We start from the raw sequence: 21,622 nt of genomic DNA, 5'->3' as shown, positions 1-21,622 counted from the left end.
CTCTCTCTTAATCTCTCTGTGAATCTTTAAAATCAAGAACTAAGTCTTTTCAAAAGCCAAAGGAAGCTCAACAACAGCCACATAAAGCAAGCCCAGTCCACACACTGGCTACTTTTGGCTCATCTGCCTTCCTGCAGGGTTGTGTGGCCACAGCTTGCAGAAATCCCCAAGTGGCCCAGACCACCACGTGCCCAAATTGCTCATCTCCTCTGCCCCCTCAGCAAGTTCCAACCACTTCAGTTGGGTTCAGGAGAAGTGTTTAGAGCTCCAGATCCAGATACTGATGTCTCCCTTGGCAAGACCTAGAAGGGGCCTGCTGGTCTCCCATGCCACTGGATGTTGCTGAGTAACCCAGCTGCTAGACTTGCTCTCAGACTCAGGGAGTCCAGCTGTGAGGGACACGGTCAGCACGTTGGGGAGCAGACCTAGGCCAGGGAAGCCGCTTGCTGCCTGGACATGAAGGGAGAGAGGTCCCAGCTGACCCTGAGGGGAACAGGCCTAGTCAGTGTGTCCCCTTTCTGTCTTAATTTTCTTCCCCGGCACAGGAACCACAAGATCTGTATCTCTGAGTTCTGCACAAAGGAAAAAGAGTGGAAAAAAAAATATTTGTGTTTGTATTGAACACATATGGACAGCTTTTCTTGCCATGACTCCCTAGACAAAACAATATAACAATAACTTACATAACATTTACATCACATCAGGGATTACACATAATCTAGAGTGGACGGAGTGTACAGAAGGATATATGTGCAGGTTATATGCAAATATTACGCCATCGTCTATAAGGGACTTAAACACAAGGGCTTTTACTATCCATGGGCGTGGGTGGGCTAGGGTAGGAGTCCTGGAGTCAGTGTCCCTGGGGGTAATGAGGGAGGTTGGCACCGTCTTCAGCTTCTTCCACAGCTCGTTGGTCTTGCTGGGATTTCTGCTCCACTTCTCATGGGCAACTTGGGGTGGGAGGTAGGTCTCAATAGTAAAGGAGAACAAGGAGGACTAAAACAAAGTACCCTCTACAGCTCTGCCCATTGGCAGGCTGGTCCTCTGCTGACACTTATCTGTGACATGGATCAGTGGTCTTCATGGCACATTCTGCAGAGTTGCCAGGAGCCCTAAGGCTTCCCCAGGACCCCCGAGAGGCTGCAGGAGAGGGGGAAGCCAAGCTGTGTCTGTGCCCCTCAGCCTGGCTCCCACCAGAGTAACTGCTTTGCACCTGTTTTGCATCTTGCATTTCCGCTCAGGACTCCTTGAAGAAAGGCTCCTCAAGGTACCGGAATGGAAAGCTGGACTATACAATTGCTAAGATTCCCTCCTGGTCTGATACATGGTCTATCTGAAGCCCAGCTCAAATCATTCCTCCTCCAGGAAGCCTTCCTGCTCATCTTGCCATGGGAATGGGAGCTCCAGAAGCAAGACAACGCCAGGCACAGGACACCCTCTGTGATGTCTGAGTGTGGCAGGTGTCCCCAGCTTGGGTGAGCTCTCCCAGGGCAAATGCTCTGTCTTCCTTCCAAACCTTGGTCACCTTGCCACATGCAAACAATGTTAAGCAGATGTTCAGGCAACTTGCTGCTGTTGCCCAGAGTCACAGTGTTCATGCAGGTCAGACTCATGGCAGGGGGTGGGAGGGAAAGCCAGTCTTCAGTCTGTTGAGTCCCGCAGAGAGCCCTGTCCTTGGAAGCAGGGGTGGGGACCCTCTCTGGGGAACAGCTTCAGACTCATGCACTCCCCTAGCAGGCAAGTTCCAGAGTTCCTCCCTCCACTGGATTCTGCTCCCCTCGGGAGCACACCTGGTGGGGTCCCTCCACACACTGCAGTTATGAAACCCCAGAGAACCAGAGCAGACACAACACCCCACCAGGGCATGTGGAGGGAAAACTTGGGGCGATGAAGAGGAGGAGCTGGGAGGATTTACTCAGAGACACTGGAGCAGGTGTGAGCAGCATAGGGACAAGACAATAGCAGGGCAGTGGCCCTGGGGGCAGCCTGGGGAAAGTGCAGTGAGTGAGGAATACACTCTGCCATTGATGGGCACAGGGGAACGTTGGGACATGGAATAAACCAGTGACCTCACTCAGTCGCAGTGTCTTTACCTTGACATTGGAATGCAAGAAGCTGACTGGCTACAGGCTATTCTGCATGATGCAGTCGCCTTTAGGGGTACTGAGAGAACCAGGGACACATGCACAACTGCTGTCATGTGATAACATGGGACAGCACCCATATTTGCTTGCCCCCAGGGATGCTCTGAGGCTGATAACCCCGCCCACCCACTGCGCACTCCCACAACCAGCTCCTCTCGGCCTGGTGACCATGAGGAGGGCAGGGCCATTCAGTACAGAGGCCTTGCAGGGCCATGCCCTTGACCTTTAAAAGCCCATGACAGGAACGAAACCTAGGAGGCTGTGGAGGATCTTGAGGGCCATGCTGGTCAGTGAGGCACCCCAACAGGATCCCGGGGAAGGGGTCCTTCAGCCTCCCATCATGGGGAATGGGGGCCAAGTCCTCCCATCTGACCTTTCCCCTTTCTAGAGGAGGGTTCCTGGCTGGTACTACAGGGGACACACAGGTACTCACAGTCACAAGGGCAGCTGGGTGTGTCCACTGACGCTCTGCCTACTGAAGCCTCCAGATGAGAAGACTGAATAGCAACCAGAGCCAAGGCAGGAGCACTGGGCAGGGTTTCAAACCCTCAGCTGGTGGTAGGGTGGGGCTGGGGGACCGACCCTCGTAGATTTGGGGTAAGACCTGGTGCTGCCCCTGTCCCAGCCTTCCCTGCCAGGGGTGGAGGGCCTGAGCCCTGGTGCCACCTCCCCTCGGGGAAATTTCTTAGCTGCTGTAGCCCGAGGTGTGGCTGCTGGGTCTGCGTAGCCAAACATCAGGCAGATCAGGTTGGCTGTTGGGCAACACCACAGGGCTGTCATCTCCCAGCCCACCCCGACCCTTCCAGGATGTGCTGCTCTGGTGGGAGGCGGGCAGTGACGGGTCGTATACCGTCTCCCTCAGGGCCAGCCACAGGGTGTCCCGCTTCCCATTGAGCTGGCCCCGCTCAGGGACCGGCTGCTCAGTGTCATCCAGGTCGTCTGGGGAGGCACCCATAGAATCTGGCACACGAGCGCTGGGCTCCGAGGTGCTAAGGCAGGTCTCATCAGAGACGCTGAGCCCCTCCAGGGTGCTGGCTGAGGAACAGAGGCCATCAGGGAGCTCCTCAGCCTTGGGTTTGGGGGGTTGGGGTGGGGCTTCTGGGGGTTCCTGCAGGGGCTCATCTTTCTGCCCTTGGCACTCTGGCCTGGCTGGGGGCTGGGGGCCAGGGCCGGTCTGCTTGTAGGGGGAGGAGGTCTGCAGGGCTGGGCACTGGCTGAAGACTGCCTGGTGGTCCAGCAGCAGCTCCCTGGGGGAGACAGGGGCTGGCAGGGGCCGGGAGCAGCAGGAGCCATCATGTAGTGGCAGGTCCTCTGAGAGCACCGAGGGCCGGTGGGACAACTTGCTGGTGGCCGTGCTGGTGTCAAAGCTGGGGCTGCGGCGCCGGGCCAGAGGCTGCAGCTCGTAGTGGTCTGAGCAGGACCCGGACCCCCCTCCCACTGAGCCCTGGCGAGGGTGGCCCGACTTCTCCCCAGCAGGATCCCCGGTTCCAATGTCCCATGGCAAGTGGGCACAGGGCCAGAGGATCTGCCCACAGTTCTTCTCGGGCCCAAAGAAACAGCACAGGGACTGGAAGAAGAAGCTGGCGAAGCCGCAGCTGACACACTTGACCATCATGAGGATGATGCCCAGCTTGCGGTAGAGCAGCACCGTGGCCGGCAGCATGAGCACGCCGGCTGCAAACAGGGCCGCAGTGCCCGCGGCAGTGGCGCGGCTGGTCTGACGCAACGAGAAGGCCACGCGGCTCAGGCGGTCAGGGTGTGGGCACAGGTGGTAAGAGATGCAGTAGTTGACAGTGAAGTCGACTGAGAGGCCCACGGATGCCGAGAGGAAGAGGGCCTCGGCAGTGTTAAGCTGCCACTCAAGCAGGACCAGCAGCCCCACGGTGAGCAGCACTGTGCCAGCCACGGCTGCCACGGAGAACAGGCTCAGCGGGACGTTCCAGGTGCCCAGCAGCATGGTGGCGAAGGCGAGTGCCAGGGCCAGGCCCAGCACCACAGCCGGTTCTGTGGTCAGGCTGTGCTGCAGGCTGAACAGTTCCAAGTGGCTGGTAAACCATCCGCCACGGAGGCCGGGAGGGGCCAGGCCCAGTTCCAGGGCCAGCCAGCGGCTGACCTCGGTGTAGAAGTGGTGAATCTGGCTGTAGTCTGGGCTGTATTCAAAGTTGCTCTGGAACTGTAGGACCAGAGCAGTCAAGCCCCCGTGCGCGTCAAAACGAGGTCCCAGGTCGCGGGTGCCATTAGGGCCTTGCTCCAGAGCCATCATCTTGAGGCAGTGCAGAAAGAGCTGCGGGGCCCAGGGCAGGCTGGACTGGCCACAGCAGAGGTCGGGCCCCAGCCGGGCGCAGCCAGGGCTCTCCATCCAGCGCTGCAGGGCCTCCACGAAGCACACAGTGGGCCAGCTTCCGGGCTGCGGGCCGAAGAAGCTCTGGTTCCGTGCACTGTGACAGAGGGCCAGCAGCCAGCGCTGGGCATCGGGGCCGGTGGCCGAGAAGGTAGGGTCACTCAGCAGGGAGCTGTTGCTGCGAGGGTCTAGTGGGTCGCCTGTGTCCACGGGCAGGACGCCCCACACCAAAACAACGGGCATGCGGCCACCTTTGCCCTCTGCGGGCTGCTCGAACAGGAACTGTTGGCGGTACTCGGCGTCGAAGCGCTCAAAGGGGTGGCTGGGCCGGAAGACCTGGCCACTGGGTGGTGACAGAATGGGCAGCTGCAGGCGCGGGCTGACGCCGCCGATGTAGGCGCCCCCTGCTGCCAGCGCGGCAAACCAGCAGATCCAGATGTAGCGGAACTTGATGACGCCACAGGGCAGCAGGCGTTGGAAGAGCAAGCGCGAGCCCATGGCGACTGCCTTGCGCAGGCCGCGGAGCCGCCGGTGCAATGCCAGCACCAGGCGCCCAGGCGCGCTGCGGCCCCACGGGCCCTGGGGCGCACAGCCGCGCGCCACATAGCGCTCGTGGATCACGGCGGAGGCGGGCAGCCAGGCCAGCGTGAGTGCCACGTGTGCCAGCACAGCTGTGCCCATGAAGAGGGCGAAGCAGCGCACGGCTGGCAGGTGGCTCAAGTAGCTGGCGTAGAAGGCCGCGCTAGTGGTGAGGCCGGAGACCAGCAACAGGTAGCCGAAGTGGTGCATGGTGCGGGCCACGCGCTGGGCCAGCCCCCCAGAGGGCAGCTGATTCTTGCTGAGGCGCCACAGGTCAAAGAAGATGAGTGTGTGGTTGGCGCATACGCCGCTAAGCAGGATCAGGGCTGCTAGGTTGACGAAGGGAAAGTAAGCCATGCGGAAGGCCACGTGGTAAAGGAAGAAGGCCACCAGCAGGGAGCCCAGCACCCCCAGCAGCACCATGAGTGTGACAAACAGCGAACGCAGGTAAAGAGCAACGCCGAAGAAGATGGCAGCCAGGGACAGCACAGGGTACACTGTGTCCTGGGCCAAGTAGTGCTTAAGCAGCGCCTGCTTAAGACCCAGGTCCATGCCTGTGATGGACGTGTAGTTGTCAGAAATCGCCAAGGGCGTGAGCAGGCCGTCCAGGTAGATGTCCATCATGGAGGCCCCCTTCTGGGTGGGCAGGAAGAGCAGGCTGTACTTGAGGGAGGGTACCTGATAGTCGGCAGTCTGGGGACTCAGGAAGTCTCGATCTAGCAGAAAGTGCAGGAGTTGGTAGATGGCGCTGCTCTGTGTGCACTTTGGGGGAACCTGGGCGCAGCCTGGGGAGCGGGCATGCCTAGGGCCCAGACAGGAGGGCACTAAGGTTCCCCGGTGGTAGTGGAGGGCACAGGCCCGCAGCAGGAGCAGGATACGGGCCGTGTCCGCTTCAGTGGTGTCCAGGCAGGAAGAGCGGTTGGAGAGCACGGCCACGTAGTTGCCCAGAGACCAGCTGGGACAGCACTCATTGGCTGCTGTCCGCTGGCACAGAGCCCCAAAGCGGGTGTGGGAGCGGATCTGTAGGGCACACACAGCAGGAGAGAGCTCAGGGAGGGGGTAGTTAGGGGAAGGTCCCTCTCACCTCCTTGCAGGTTGCAGCCCACAGGCAAGCAGATGCTCAGACAGCCCTGCAGAACTGGCCTTCTTTGGCTCCCAGCCCAGTGCCAACAGCCACATCCCAACTCCGTCAGAGAGCAGGCTCTGGGATGCTGTCCGTGGCTGTGGCCTGGACAACCTTGCCCTTAGGGGCCTTTACAGGTCATACATCCCAGGATGGGGGTGGAGGGGACACATGTGGCAGCCACAGAAGGAACAGGGTCAGGGCTCTAGGGAGCTGGAAGCAAGAAATAAAACAAAGACAGGCCAGAACATTCCAGGGTGAGGGTCACTGCCGAACCCCACGGCCTGCCTTCAACCCTCTAGGGCCAGAGTTGTTTCCTTTTTAGGTCCCGTACCTCGCCCCCCCTCGGCCCCCCAGCTTTTCTCTCACCCTGCTGCTGATACAGTGATAGCTGGTATAGTTCAGACAGCACTGACTCTGCCCTACACTAACTGGCTGCATGGTCCTGGGCCCACTACCCTCGTGATGCCAACAGTAACATTTATGGAATGCTTGTTGTTGCCTGCCTTTAGGCTATCCTCCCCCTTTCTCCCATTCTACCTTGTCATCCCAATGTTCCCATGAAGAAAACACCATACACAGACAAGGCAGGACTGAGGTTAGCCAACCTGACAGAAACCAGGCAGTCCTGGCCCTGGGTCCAGGCATATGCCTGCAGGACACTTGCTCTTGGCAGTATCTGGCCATCAGGGGAAGGGGAGGCATGGGCTGTGAAGTGGCTTCTCACACTGTTTCTAGCAGGAAACCTCCCATCATGGGTCCCACCAGCGTAACTAGATGGATGCTGCTAGGACTGGGGAGAGCTGGGGCCTTCAAGTCTGCAGTGCCGGCTTCCTGGGCTGAAGCCTCTTTTTCAGGACTGGCCTTACTACCCCTCCCCTGCATGGGCTCTCTTTGAGGTACCTGGAGGTTGGTTCTTCCAGAAACAGGCCCTGGGGCCCCACCCCAACCTGAGTTATCTCGGCAGGGTTGCATCTGTTGTCTAAGCCAGGAACATGCTTCCCCAGCTGCTCCCCTGCCCCCAGCAGTCCTGGCTCGGAGGGATTCTCTTGGGATTGGGTGCCGTGTGTCCTCAGCTCTCCCAGGAGTCCTGGCAGCCCCACCAGCCAGCTTACCTGGTCCTGTTCCATGCGACACATAGAATGAATGGCGTGCACGTTCCACAGGCTGCCCGATGAGGTGGACATGAATACCAGCTTTGCATAGCTCTTCTCTGCAACACATCCCCACCCCAGAGCTAAGCCCCTGGGTCCAGCTCTGGAGCCCACAAACAGGAACATGCTTACTCTACTCACTCCCAGGACCATGTGACATTCAGACTCTCAGGAGCCAGAAATTGGTGCTGGAGACATAATCTTGTCCCTGGAGCACCCCCATCCCTACCCCCACCCAGCTTGACCCTACCTCTGAGCCATTACCCAGCCTCCTGCCTTCCTTCTCTCTGTCCACATTTGATTTGGGCCTGCCCATCCAATAGAGAAGGAGCTGGCCAAGCTGCAGCTTACCCGGAGGGCCACAGAAGAAGCTCTCCTCCTGCCTCTCCTCTGGGGGTTCCACCATCCTCCGAGAGCGCACGATGTTCGCCTGGGCAATAACTCCGGGTGTGGGGCCCCGAGTGCCATGGGAGTTGGAGCTGAGACAGAGGGCACTGTTAGGGGTGGAGAGCTCAGAGGAGGTCAGAACCCACTCCCCAGTGAGCCCCAGCAAGCCCCTCTGTCCCTCTGGGGAGTCACCCTCCTGATGTCCCCTTGCTACAGACCCTGCTCTGCCTCCGTTTCCCACCAACCCATGGCGCGAAGATGGGAATCTGTTACCTGTTCTGCTCCAGGTCTGGGGAAAAGGAAAGCAGCTTCCTGGGACCTGTGAGGGCCTGCAGTGCTCTCCAGACCATCAGCTTACGACCAATGTCGGTGTCCCTAGGCTCAAAGCCCTGGAGGAAGAAGGGCAGAGACACACAGGTGGGCAGAGCCAGTGTGCTCCAGCTGGGCTGCCCCTGTGGGTGCTTGGGCTGTGGGTACGTGACCTCTCTGCTGTCTCCTCCAACCACCATTGCTACCCTTCCTCCAGATGGACCATGCCAACACCACACCAACTTCCCACCCCAGACTGAACTCAAGCAGCTTGTCCCTGGGTGGCTGAGTGGGAGTCCCTCCCTTTCCTGGGCCCCTCACCAGCAGGGGGTCGGAGAAGTCGGGCGGCCGGCTCCCCAGCAGTCCAGCCATGGTGCAGAAGAGGATGACGGCCAGGCACAGCAGCAGCATGGCCACTGGCCACTCGGCAATCAGCTGGGAGTAGCTGGGAAAGAGGGAAGGAGCCCTTCTGAGTTGGGGTTGGGTGTGAGAGCAGGGCTGGTAACCTTAGGGTGTACTGAGAGTGGGTAGGGGCAGAGGATACATGGAACAGAGCAAACTAGGCCTGTCATGGTCACCCCAGGGGTCCAGGGAAGGCCCAGGCCTACCTCTTTGGCATCTGGAAGGCCTGTTCCTGCCTGTAAAAGAAAAAAGACATCTGCTTGTCAGAGTCCTCGAGTGTGTGTAGGGAGTAGCAGTGGGGAGCGGGAGGTGCTGAGGGAGATAGTGGAAAATGATATTAACCTTTTTAGGATAGTGTGATGCCCAAATGCCCACCCTTCCTTCCCATCCCACCTGGGGTGCCTTCTCTACCAGGGAAGGAAGGAGTGCAGTGCCTAGGGATGAAGCCTTGCAGTGGCCTGCTGGCTCTGGCTTACCTGACGGTGACCACATGGTGTTGCAAGGGTGGTTTCCAGGCCCCATCGAGCTGGGAGGGAACAGGGGAGTGGCTGAAGCTGCAGCCATGGGAGCAGAGAGCTGTCTTGTCACCCGGGCCTAGCAGAGAACTGCCCCCCTGGTAGTCCTGTGGCACCTGGGGATAGGCAAAGTGGGCAGGGGCCAAGGGGCCGGCTGGACCCACAGGCTGGAAGATGGAATTGGCATGTGGGGGTCCTGAGGAATTGGAGGGGTCCTCCAGGGGGCAGCTGTGGAGGGAACAGCTTCTCTCTGGGCTTGCTTCAGGGGCTACAGCTTTGATCTGGGACCTGTGGAGAGAAGGGAATTCAGGGTGGAGGACAGCGGTGGGCTGTCCCATGCCACAGCATTATTCAACAGGGTTTTTTTGTACTAGTCCTGGGAGAGAGGTGACACAGAGAAGGGCTTAGTCTGCACCCTTAGCCTACTTCTTGGTCTCCATTCCCTCATCCAGTCATGTACTCATGCCTGCCTGCATGTCAGGCACTGAGTCAGACATGGAACATGCTTTTCTAGAAATTATTTATTTATTCCTTACAGGAATCTCACAAGGCAAGCATTGTCCTTGTTTTATAGGCTTTTTAAAAAATCAATTGTTTATTGTTTTTATACTTATTTTGGAGAGATAGAACTTCCATTTGCTAATTTGCTCCTGCAGACAGGCTGGACCAGGCTGCAGGTTGAAGTGGGGAGCCAGGGATTCAATCCAGATCTCCCATATGCAGGGCAGGGACTCAACTACTGAAGCCATCATCTACTGCCTCCCAGGGTGCACATAAGCAGGAAGGTGGAATCAGCAGTGAAGCTGGGACTTGAACCAGGTACCCCAATATGAGATGTAGGCGTCCCAACCAGTAGCTTACCCACTAGGTCTAACAGCTATCTCTCATTCTATAGATTCAGACAGTGAGAGGTAGCCACTGGACCTTGAGCTCAGTACTTCCTAGTCACAGTCCTGGCGCTTCTATTTACTCTCTTGACTCTTGTTTCCACCTTAGAACTCTGAGCTTTCTCACCCCTTCGCCTGGGTGGCTTTCTCCCAGTTAATTGCCTATCTTTTTACTCGTCCCTGACTACTCTCTAAAATAGTCATCCAGTAGGTCTCTACCCCTTTCCATACTTTATCTTTTTTAAAGCATTTTTCTGAAAGCAAATACTAGAGAGTTATCATGTTTTAAAAGGTTTTTTTTTTTTTAGTTGAAAAACAGATATCTTTCATCCTCTGAGTCCCTTCTCCAAATGCCTGTATCATAACCAGGACGGGAAGAGGCCAAAATCAGGAACCCAGAGCTCAGGGTGCATCTCCTACATGGGTGGCAGAATTTCAAGTACTTGGGGCATTACCTGGTACCTTTCAGGTTGTACATTAGCAGGAAGCTGGATTGCAAGTGCAGGAGCCAGGACAAAAACAGGCACTCTGGTATGGTTAGGAAGCAACATAATGGGGCGATAGCTTGCAAGTGCCTGGGTCCCATACAGGCACTGGTTTGTATCCTGGCTGCTACAGTTCCCATCCAGCTCTCTGCTTGTGGCCTGGAAAAGCAGTGGAGAATTGCCCAAAGCCTTGAGACCCTGCACCTGTATGGGAGACCTGGAAGAAGTTTCTGGCTCCTGGCTTCAGACTAGCTCAGTTCTGGCCAGTGCAGCCACATGAGGAGTGAGCCAGCCAATAGAGGATATTTTCCTCTGTCTCTCCTCTCTGTAAATATGACTTTCCAATAAAAATAAGTAAATCTTTTTTTAAAAAAGTGACTTAACTACCCTCCCTACCTCTGTCGTGTTTCTCACCTGTCTCTCATATGGTATTTGAATAGTGGGAGAACAGGAACCTGATGCACTAGCTCATCTCTATCTTCAGTGTATTGAATGACACCATGCGCACAGAAGATGCCCAGGGAGTGCTGCTGGATGAATCCTGGGAGCTAAACTGGTCGCTGAGAGTGGGGCTAGCACGGGTAAGACCCAGTCCTCGCCCTGTAGGCACCCACTGGGGGTGAGACGTGGACAGGCTAGCATTCTGAGTGGTGTGAGACAGGAAATCACAGAGGGCTGAGGGAGCCCGGAGAGGGTCAGACTTTGACAGGGATGGGGATGATCAGGCAGTTTTGCGAAGACAACTGCTGCCTTTTCATCACCCCCATGGAATAGGCCATGAAGGAATCAGCAATGGATTCATCTCTCCGTGCTGCTCACCAGGGCAGCACTCTGCATACAGACCCAGCCCTGCTCCTACAGTCCTGGAGGAGATGGGGTGTCTTCTCAGAGGCAGGACTGCCACATGCAGGCTGGGCAAGGTTGGCTACAGAACAGAATTGGGACCAAAAGGTCCCAGGCTGGGTCTCCCTGGTATAGCCTTATTTCCTTTCTCCTGTCCTGTCTGGCTCACCAGGTCTCCCAGAGCTTGCATAGCTCTATGGGAGAGCCAGGGCTCAGCAGAGCCAATCCCAGCATCTAGCCCTTCCTGCAGCAGTGTTCAGGGAGCTGGGGACTGGAATTCCAGCCTTAGCAGCAGGGAGACATAACCCACAGCGGCTGAGTTCTGCTCACAGAGGAGCACGGTATCTCTAGAAGGCTGGCCTCACAGTCTGGGATGGGATGACCCTCCAGGACAAAAACAGTAACAGTGGGGGAGTGGGCTCCTGACTGCATCACCCTTTAGTTTTGGAGCCTCAGGAAAGACACACGAATTTGAATGTTAGCATCCTCTCTATGGAGGCCGTGGTGACACAGTCCATCTCTCAGGCCTGAGGTAGCTTACGTATGTGAGGGGTCTGACAATGAACCTGGCACAGGAAGACACGTCTGTTTCACACTCAGGGCTGTGGGAAGCGGGTGCCTCCGAAGTGCATTTGCATTTCCAGCTTGTCCTCTTGGTGCTTCAGGTAATGCAACCTCCATTTCAGAACTTCACACACATTGAGAACCTCACTATGTATTTAATTATCAGGGCTTTCCTTTTGTGTGTGTGTGTGTGTGTGGTCCAAAACTGGCATCAAAATTTGCCCTCATGATCTGAATCACTGGTATTTACTAATGCAACATGTAGAAAAATAGCAATTTGACCAATGTTGTTTTAAAGCAAGGCTTCAAATGACTGCATGAAGTTACTGATGTCCTGGGAGATAAGGAACTCTGTAGGCCAGTCCCTGTGGGCCAAAATAAAGTTGGGTGAATGTCTCTCTGTTTCTCTTTTTAGCACTTGCCATGTACTGTGCTTGATCTGGCTTGGGTTCTGAAGGTATGAGGATGATCACTTAGCCTTCACTCCCCTCCATTCTCTGAGTTAGGAGAATGGGCAGCCATGGTGGATATGAGAAGCCCGTTCTAGCTGCGCACAGCCTGAGAGCAGCACTGAGCACTGGGCTTGTCCTGGGAGCCAGACCCCTCTTTGGAGAGGCAGTTTCCTGTGTCAGGTGAAGCAAGCACTTCCAAGGGTGCTGGAGGAAAGTGAGAGCCCTTAGTCTGCCCCTTCCTTAATTCCGCTTGAGGGTGACCCTCGCCTCAAGCAGTCTGCTTCCACTGGTGTCTCCCAGGTCCCAGCTCTTTCCCATCAACTCATTCTGGTCATCTTCAGGGACCTAGGATCAGCTGCCCCCAATCTCTTCTTCCTTGACAGTCCCATCATTCAGTTTCAATGCAGCAGAATTTGAAAACTTCCATGTTCTATTTGCTGTAGAACCAGGTCTTTTTCTCAACCTTCCCAATGAAAAATGCCAGCCTCCAAACCTCTCATAAGGAAAAACATTCTCCTGGCAGCCCCTGCTGCCCACGGCTCTCTGGAGACCCCAATAACCACAAGCAGTTAAGCACCCTGGGCCTGGCTTCCCCAGTTCCCTCTCAGTTCCACCCCTGATTGGGATGAGTAACTTTCTGGGCTGCCTGCCTGGGCCTGCTGGACTGGCAGCCAAACGACCAAGCAGACAGGCAAGCGGGCAGGGGGATGCAGAGCAGTGCTGCAGACTTCACAGAGCAGGCCAAAGCTCCAGTCAGCAGGGCCTGGCTGCCAGCTCCCCGGACATACAGCCCAGCTTGGCTCGTCCAAGTCCATCTGCAGGCTCACCGTGCAGGGGCCAGGATGGATGGGGAGCAGCTCAGCTTATACCATCAGGAAAACAAGAAGGTCATTTTGAAAACACTGAACTGGTCTCTGCAGCCACTATGTTTGCAGCATGTGTGCCATCAAACTCAGCAGGAGCATTTCTGCTTTCTGAGTCAGGTTGGAGTCTCTGTGTCAGATTAATATCCCTGGCCTCTGGGGAAAGGAGGAACTGGGGTCCCTGAGAATTTCTGTAAAACAGCAAGTGGTATCTGGGCATGGGAAGGACTGAGCCTGGACAACATAAATGTATCCAGGGCACAACGCGATCCTCCACTCTCCTTGTCTTGCCCTGGCCTTGCTCCAGACTGGCTCCCAGCCCCCTGGGGGTAACAAATCCACCCTGGAGATCCCTCTGCTGAAGAGGGCTTTGTGCCTTTCACCTTCCTGGGCTCTTGGGGTCACAGCAGAGGGGAGTAGCTCTCCACACTTGTGGGGCTTTCCTTGTCTCCGAGGGCTAGAACTACACTGTAGCTGGGGCAGCCTGCAGACAGCATCCAGCTCTGCTTTTTACCTGTCAATAATTCTTTTTTCTCCAGTTCGGGCAGGAGAGAGCCATGTCATGTCTGAGGAGGGGCTTTGGGGGATGCAGAGCCAGACAGGCCACAGGGATTGTGGAGCCTCACACATAGGGTGCGTAAAGGGGTTAGGCCAGAGACCCTCAGTGGGTCTTCCTGTCCCACCAGCAGCTCCTTCAGGGGTAGCTGTAGACCTCGAGGGTCTGTGCCTCAGAGCCGGCAAGCTCAGCCGCCCCTGGGAACAGCAGTGGCCAACCACACACGCAGGGACACCAACCCACACACAGCCACAGCCCCCGGGCGATGCAGGGATGGCCAGCGACTGCTGGGGATGGACCTGATGTGGTTGCCCTCCCCTCCCCAAGATACCCGCCTGGGCCAGCCTCGCATCAGCCGAACATGCGCGTCTCCGTGCACACTGACATGCTGGACCCGTACTGAGGTTGCTGCGGGCTTGGGGCATCCTGAACAGACGCAGGGCCAGGACCTGGGGAGCGCAGGGGGAGCGGGAGGCCAAGGGCGCGCGCACAGGGGCATGGGGCCTTTGAGGAAAGGTACGGAACAGTGGGTGGGGCAGGTCCCCCCCACCCCGGAAGGCAATGGGCGCGATCGGATGCCAGCACCCGATGCGGGTCGGGGAGCAAGTGAATAAACCCAGCAACACGAGGGGGCGGGAAGGGAGGCCGGGAGCGTGATGGACCCCCGCACCCCCAACCCCCGCCCCAAGCAGGGGCATGAAATGGGGTGACATATGGCGGCTCCTGGGCTACCTGTGGGGGGAGGGGAGGGGCTGGGAAGGTTTGCGAGCTGGGTCTGCGTACCTGTCCGGGGAGCTGCCGTCTGGAGCCAAGCGTTCCTCCTCGGGCCGCTGCTTCCCTTCCGGACCCGGGCCTGAAGCCCGTCCGCTGCCGCCGCTGTTGCACCGACCGCGGTCCATGCCCGTGGGCGGCGCCGCTGTCCGGGCGCTGGTGCTGAAGCGGCGGCGGCAGCAGCGGCGGTGGTGGCGGCGAACTCGTGCGCAGGCGTCAGCTCCCAAGGCCGGTCGCTGGGCGGGACTGAAAAGTAGCCCAACCAATGCGCGTGGCGCCGGGGCCGGGCGCAGCTGCCCAGAGGGGCGGCGCCTGGCGCTGCTGCAGCCCGGCTGTCAGGGGGCCCGCGGCGCTGGCGCGGTGGGCGCCCCCGCCCAGCTGCTCTGGCTTGGGCTGTGGGCCCCGGGCCTCACTCAGAGCCTCGCAGCTCGAAAAACAGCGGAGTATACAGACCTGCGCTCCGTAGGGCCTGACACTGAGGGGCTGAAATGGCGGGTGCCCTCCTGGCCTCCCTAGTGAGGCCAGGCATCAGCTTCTACCTGGAACAGACCGCCGAGTGTGGGGACAAGAGAGAGAGAAGGCAGACCCTTGAGATTCCACTGGTGCTCCCACCTCAGCCTGGCGGGAACCCAGGGTTTGCCACCTTCGCCAGGACGCTTGCTGGCTCCAGTTCTTGGAGTGAGGGTGGGGGTGGGGGATCGCTGGGAGGATGTGTAGGGCAGAGCACATCTGGGTGTGATGGCCCCTGGATGGACCTGGCTGGAGAGTGGCCTAGCCAGAACCGAGAGGACATGATGCCTGGGGGCCCGGACGGGATATGGTGTTTGTGTAGGCCAGAAGGGCCTGGCCTGGGTACAGAAGGAGTGCCTTGGCTGAAGGCGTCAGACTGGGAAGAAAGTTGGAGTTCAAGGGACGTTTGGACTGTAGTTTCCTTGAGATGTGTGCATCCACCAGTCACAGAGGATGCAGTGGGAGAGCGTGGAGAAGTTGGTAGGTCTGCCCTGAGCCGCGTTCGGGTGGGTTGGAGAGGATAAGAGCCAGCTGCCACATGGCTGCCCATTGGGCAGGCCCGTGTGAAGAAAGGGAAGGCTTCTTCTTAAGAGGCCCTGGGGGATCACAGAGATGGCAGGGCTGCTGCTGGCTCGCAGAGCTTGAAACTGGAGGTAGGACATACTTGACTTGTAGGAGACAGAAGCCTTGAAAAGTTTAGGGAATGTTGGGCCCCGGCGCGGTGGCGCAAGTGGTTAAGGTCCTCGCCTAGCACGCCCGGGATCCCATATGGGCGCCGGTTCTAATCCCGGCAGCCCCGCTTCCCTTCCAGCTCCCTGCCTGTGGCCCGAGGACAGCCCAAAGCTTTGGGACCCTGCACCCACGCGGGAGACCCGGAAGAGGCTCCTGGCTTCGGATCGGCATAGTATCGGCCCGTTGCGCTCACTTGGGGAGTGAATCATCAGACAGAAGATCTTCCTCTCTGTATATCCAATAAAAAAAAAAACTTTATAGAAAAGTTTAGGGAATGTAGACAAACCTGCTGGTGGTAAGGGGCCATGGAAGGCTTCCACAGAATGAGATGTGCAGATGGCCCATCAGCTCTGGGAAGGGGGAAAGGGAGGTGACCAGGCCATACTTGAGGTGCCTTGATGGGAGGGGAACGGAGTGGCAAGGCAAACAGCCCTTGTATAGGGACCTGCATCCTGTGGATGCCACTGGGCCCCACGCCAGACGGCCAGACTGCATGCCCCTTTTCCACCATGGGGGAGTCAGAGGCACTGGGCCCCCCAAATGCCAGGGCAGATTTGAAAGAAGACAGGCTCTCTGATGACTGGGATATGGCCTTCTGCAGGCTATTTATTAGGAAGACAAGATTGCCGAGTGGGCCACCCGCCAGCCCCGTGGGTTGATCTGCTCAGGTGCCTCCTCTTCTGGCTTGTTTGCTTCTGTCTCCTCAATGGTGTGGACCATGGTGGTGGTGGTGGTGGTGGGGAGGTCCATGGCCATGAGGAGGGTGTGGGCCAGGAGGGTGTGCTGGGCCATGGCCAGGAGGGTGGTGTCCACCGGGCTTTGGGGGGTGCCCTCCTTGACAATGTCCTGGGCCATGGCCAGGGGGTAGCCCACAGTGGCCTGGAGGATGGCCGCCAGCACAGTGTCCCTGTGGAGAGCCAAGCAGACAGTGAGTCAGAGGTTAATGCCAACTGATCTGAGATTAACTCTCCCTCTGCCCACCTCCCCAGGGGACTCAGGATTCCTAGGCACTGGCAATGGACTGCGGTGCTGGGCTGGGCAACAGGGCAAGCAAGTAAGTGTCAAGTGAGTGAGCGTGGCCTCCTTTGCCTTGAACCCAGAGCAATGAGCAGACAACAGGGGGAGACTGGGCGGCTTCTCTGCATGCTGGCTGCAAACTAGCTGGACATCAGCTAGTTTGTAACTAGACGTAGCCTGAGCCCTCTGCCTGGAGCACCTGCAGGGTGATTTGAAGCTTTGCCACGTTGTTGTGCTGAGACTCACTAGATGTAGCAGCGAGGAGGGTGAGGCCGAGGGAAGCAGGGGAGGACTAGGGACCCGGGGGCAGGGGAGCCAGGAAGCTGGGCCCACAGGGACACAGGAGCCAAGAAAAAGGAGGTGCCTGGTTGTGTGAGAATGGGTGTGAGCCCATGATGCTGAACATGTGCCAGGCCCAAGAAATCAAGAATAATAATTGGGGCTGGTACAGTGGCTCAACACGCTAATCCTCTGCCTGCTGGCTCCCGCATCCCATTGGTACCAGTTCCTGTCCCAGTTGCTCCATTCCTGATCCATCTTCCTGCTTATAGCCTGGGAAAGCAGCAGACAATGGCTCAAGTCCTTAGGCCTCTGCACCTATATGGGAGACCCAGAAGAAGCTCCTAGCTTCTGGGTTTGGATCAGCTCAGCTTTGGCTGCTGTGGCCTTTTAGAGTGTGAGCCAATAGATGGAAGACCTCTGACTATGTCTCTCCTCTCTGTAAATCTGCCTTTAAATTAAAATATAAGTAACTCTGAAAGAATATAGTGAGAAGTAAATGCCTGGTCAGGATAGGCACAATGCTGCTTGGGATGCCTCCATCCCATGTCCCAGTCCTGCGGGCTGAGCTCCAGCTCTGCTTCTGATTCCAGAGGCGGCAGGTGATGGCTTAGCTCTTTGGGTTCCTGCCACCCATGTGGAATTAAGTTCTAGACTCCTGGCTTCAGCCTAGCCTGGTCCTGCCTATTGTGAACATTTTGTCTGTCTTTCTGCCTTTCAAATAAAATAAAGAAATAAAGATCTTGGGCCTGGCACAATAGCCTAGTGGCTAAAGTCCTTGCCTTGCTTGTGTCGGGATCCCATATGGGTGCCGGTTCTAATCCTGGTGGCTCCGCTTCCCTTATAACTCCCTGCTTGTGGCCTGGGAAGGCAGTCAAGGATGGCCCAAAGCCTTGGGAGCCTGCACGCATATTAGAGACCCAGAGGAGGCTCCTGGCTCTTCGCTTTGGATTGGCTCAGCTCCGGCTGTTACAGCTACTTGGGGAATAAATCAATGGACAGAAGATTTTTCCCTGTCTTTCCTCCTTTCTGTATATCTGGCTTTCCAATAAAAATAAAACAAAAATCTAAACGAAAGATCTTTTTAAAAAGTTTCACTCCACTATTAAAAAAAAAAAAAAGTCAAGTGAAAGGCCTGGCCTGGGAACAGTGCAGTTTAAGCTTCTGTCTTGGCTGGACCAGCTTCTGAGGCCCCAAGACCAGTGGGGTTTTGTTTGCTTCTTGTTGCAGGGCCAGGGAAGAGAGACACACACTTCACTTCTGTGCTCAGACACTGGGGGATCTGGGGCCCCTTTTAAAGACAGGCTGGGGTTGGGTAACTCCCAGGTTACTTCTGCTCCCATGACTCTTTTTGAGGTAGGGGTCACAGATCCAGGCCTATGAGCTGAATCTGCTGGGGGGTGAGAGGAGTGAGAGAGACAGCAATCTTCAGAGGGCCCCACAGGGCCATTGGGAGCCGGCCAGCCACCCAGCAATGCCATGGGGTTAGGCAGGAAGGCAGAGAATCAGGGACAGGCGGGGAAGCAGCGGGAGGGAGGACAGGCTGCCGGGCAGGGAGGGGGTGTGAGGGAAAGGAGGAGGCAGATGGGAAAACAGGAGATGCCAAGGAGAAGGCTGCAGCAGCAGAGGTGGGTGCAAGCAGCATTGTGCTTCCCGCCCCCCGCCTCCCGGGGCCTGGGGCCTGAGCCTGCTCTCTTTTCTTCATTTGGGGGAAGTGGAGGCCGCTTGTAGAACATTCAGGTTGGAGGCTGGGGTCCAGAGGACACAGCAAGAGAGCGGAGAACTGGACAACTTCCTACCTTGGGACCTGTGGGAGGGAAAGGGTTTTGGTCATTTTGTTCTGTGTTGAAAACACCTGGCTCCTGCCTGGCACTTTTAACCACCTGCTCCATCCCCTTCCAGCTCCTCAGGTTTGGCCACTCGCCTGACAACCATGCCATCATTCACTCTCCCAATGACAGGTGCGCATTGAGATCCAATGCAAGCACATTTGTGTGCAGAGGCTGGTTCCAGGCACCCCACCCCAACCCAGGCGGCATTGGGCCAGCAGGTGGCATGAGGCCAGTAAGGGGTATGTGCTCCTGTCCTTGCCCTGTCTGTCCTCTGCCCTCCCAACCTGGGCTGAGTTCTGCAACCCTGAGGGAGCCACACGCAGAGCCAAACCCTCTTGTGCTTCTGCTTCCAACGCACGGGCCCCACCAAGTCCCCTGACTGCCCCTCACATTCTGCTCAGCCCCCAGAGAGGTTTGCTGACTCCTGCACCCGAGCCTCTGCTCCCAGCTCTAGGCCTTCGTGCCTGCCTCCTCCCCCTTGGAACTGTCTCTGGCTCTGCCCGTGCCACCTCCGTCAGGGAAATCCTCCTTGCTGGGGGCCTGTGGGCTCATTTCTGCTGTGACCAGCTGAGGAGATCCTGAATTGCTCCTTTGAGGGCTTTGTCCTAAGCCTGAGGTGATTTTTAGTTCCCTTTGTGTGTGTAGGTTGGGGGAAGTGCAAAGGCACAGCTGCTGAGAGCTAGGTTTGGGTTCCAGACCTGGTGGTACCTCTGTGGCCTGCCCCTGGATGTGACCCTCCCAACTCCTACAGACCTCTGTGTGCAACCAGAGAAGCACCTGCCTGTTGTACTCCTGCGGTCAGAGGTTGGATGGGATGACAGATAGTGAACATATCCCCTTGGGTGGACTCTGTGCTACAGCAGCTAAGGCCCTACCTCTGCCTTCACACACACACACACACACACACACACACACACACACACACACACACACACAGATTTTGGCAGGTACCGTCTGGCTGCCTGCCCATCCTCCTCTATTTTCCCTCCTCTCTTCCTCTTGCATCCCCATGGTCCCCCACCCACCATGCTTACCTGGGTGCATCTTTTATGGAGCAAGAGCAACCAGCGAGTGAAGCAAGGAAAACCTGCAGGTCAACAGATAGCATCTCAGTTGGCTGTAATCTGAATCCCCATCACTTTCCCTCTTCCCTCCCAGGGATGCACACATGCAATTCCTCCAGTGCATGGAAGCATTCAGACTGTTCCCTGGGGCTTGGCTTGGCACCCAGTGTGGAGCTGGCATGCCAGGTGTCAGGCCCAGGTGTTAAATGGACACCGTGGACGGGTCTCCTGTACGGTAAGCAGATGGTGACAAGCCAATCCCAGGTGTCAGCCCCTAAACAGTGGACTCCTGAACCTGATACCCCCACCCACCGCCAGCCTTAGAATCATGTGTTAACTCAGTAATCCTTGAGCTGATCCCAATCACGTTAATTATTAACGTTGTATGCCTGTGTGTGCCAGGTCTTGGTGCCATCTGTCCCTGGGTGAACACCTGACCCAGAGATGGGAGACTGGTGCCTCCAGGCAGGCAAGGGCAGAATTGGGGTGGTAAGCAAGGGTCTCTGGTCACCTAACAGTGTCCGTGGTCTTCGTCCCTGCAGCCCAAGTGAGTGGAAATTCTGCCAGGGTCCTAGATGCCTGTTCCTTCCTCTTTCTACCAGGACACTGGGGGTCTGAGCCAATTTGTCATTTGTCTGTAAGGTTCTCATTAGATGAAGGTCTGGCTTCATCTTACTTGGTTTTGCATGCAAGATACAAGAGATAACCCAGAGTGGACCCAGTGCACACACACCATGCTCATTTTCTTGTCTGACTCTCAAATCAGAACATAATATGAGAACCAGGACTAAACACTTGCCCCCGCAGGGCTCTCTGATACACAAAGGCACCTGTTGCTAGGGTTACCACCCCTCCCCCCATAGGACAGTCCCAGCTGCTTGTCAGATGCAGTCTGCTGCATTGCTTGCTACATCCGCTCTAAGGGGCTGCTTCTTGTCCCACAGACATTCGATTGGACTCAGCCTCAGAACTATGCCCACAGTCCTTCTTATCCCTGCCCCCTCCATCTTAAGTAACGAGGTTCTTAATAGACAACTGGTTATGGACTTGAGGGGACGGCCGGGGGAAGAAACCATCAGCTCCCTGCTCATGTGCCTGGGAGAGCAGTGGAGGGCGCCCCAGGTGCTTGAGCCCCTGCCACCTATGTGGGACACCTAGATGGATTTCCAGGCACTTGGTTTCCACTTGGCCCAGTCCTAGTCGTCGTGGCCAATTAGAAAGTGAACCAGTGAGAAGATGGAAGATGCATTTTCCTCTCCCCTCTCTCACTCTGTCTTTCAAATAAATCTTAAAACAAACAGGAGAAAAGCCCTCAGGGTTTTCAGGATCTGGATTAGAAGAAGGAGAAAAAATAGCTCTCAAATGTTCAGGGACAGGAGCTGGCAGCACTGGCCTGGACCTCATGCAGTCCCTGCAACTCTTGGCTAAGGTCCTTTGCCTGGCATGGCTGAGGCTGCACACCAATTAGAACCCAGGGTGGAGATGTGCAGGGACCGAGCCGAGGAGTGTGCACAGGGCAGACGGGTCGACATGCCGGGAGGTGCACAGCCACCCAGCATCCAGACACATCGTACTGACAAGAGACAGACAGCGCTGGCAGATGCACGACACCCACACAGACACGGAGGCACCGGGAGCAGCTCGGTTCAATTAGAGTGCACACACCCTTCTCAGAGAGACCACGCGCTCACAGTCACGCACCACATGCTGCAGAGCCCCTGCTGCCCTCTGCCCAAAGCTTGCAGAGCAAGCTGCTTACCTGAGAGTGCCGAGTGGAGCTGAGGTGGGAAGTGTGAGGTGCTGTCTGTCC

General features: G+C 56.9%; 1 protein-coding gene across 1 annotated transcript; it reads right to left on the bottom strand.

Moving 5' to 3' along the window:
- Positions 1 to 2,832: 2,832 nt before the first annotated feature.
- On the bottom strand, positions 2,833 to 21,344 carry DISP2 (dispatched RND transporter family member 2). The gene is made up of 11 exons (XM_040968437.1): positions 21,274 to 21,344; positions 16,264 to 16,527; positions 14,642 to 14,805; positions 14,391 to 14,598; positions 8,919 to 9,245; positions 8,649 to 8,678; positions 8,362 to 8,485; positions 8,005 to 8,120; positions 7,696 to 7,823; positions 7,306 to 7,403; positions 2,833 to 6,087 (listed from the first exon to the last, which is right to left on the bottom strand). The coding sequence occupies exons 1-11, from the start codon at positions 21,342 to 21,344 to the stop codon at positions 2,833 to 2,835; spliced, it is 4,785 nt and encodes a 1,594-aa protein (XP_040824371.1).
- Positions 21,345 to 21,622: the final 278 nt, after the last annotated feature.

Source organism: Ochotona curzoniae, unplaced genomic scaffold (assembly GCF_017591425.1).
Source record: "Ochotona curzoniae isolate NIBS_2020 unplaced genomic scaffold, NIBS_Ocur_1.0 scaffold_4701, whole genome shotgun sequence".
NCBI lineage: Eukaryota > Metazoa > Chordata > Mammalia > Lagomorpha > Ochotonidae > Ochotona > Ochotona curzoniae.
Note: the sequence above shows the minus strand (reverse complement) of the source record. Positions and strands in the feature narration are given on the sequence as shown.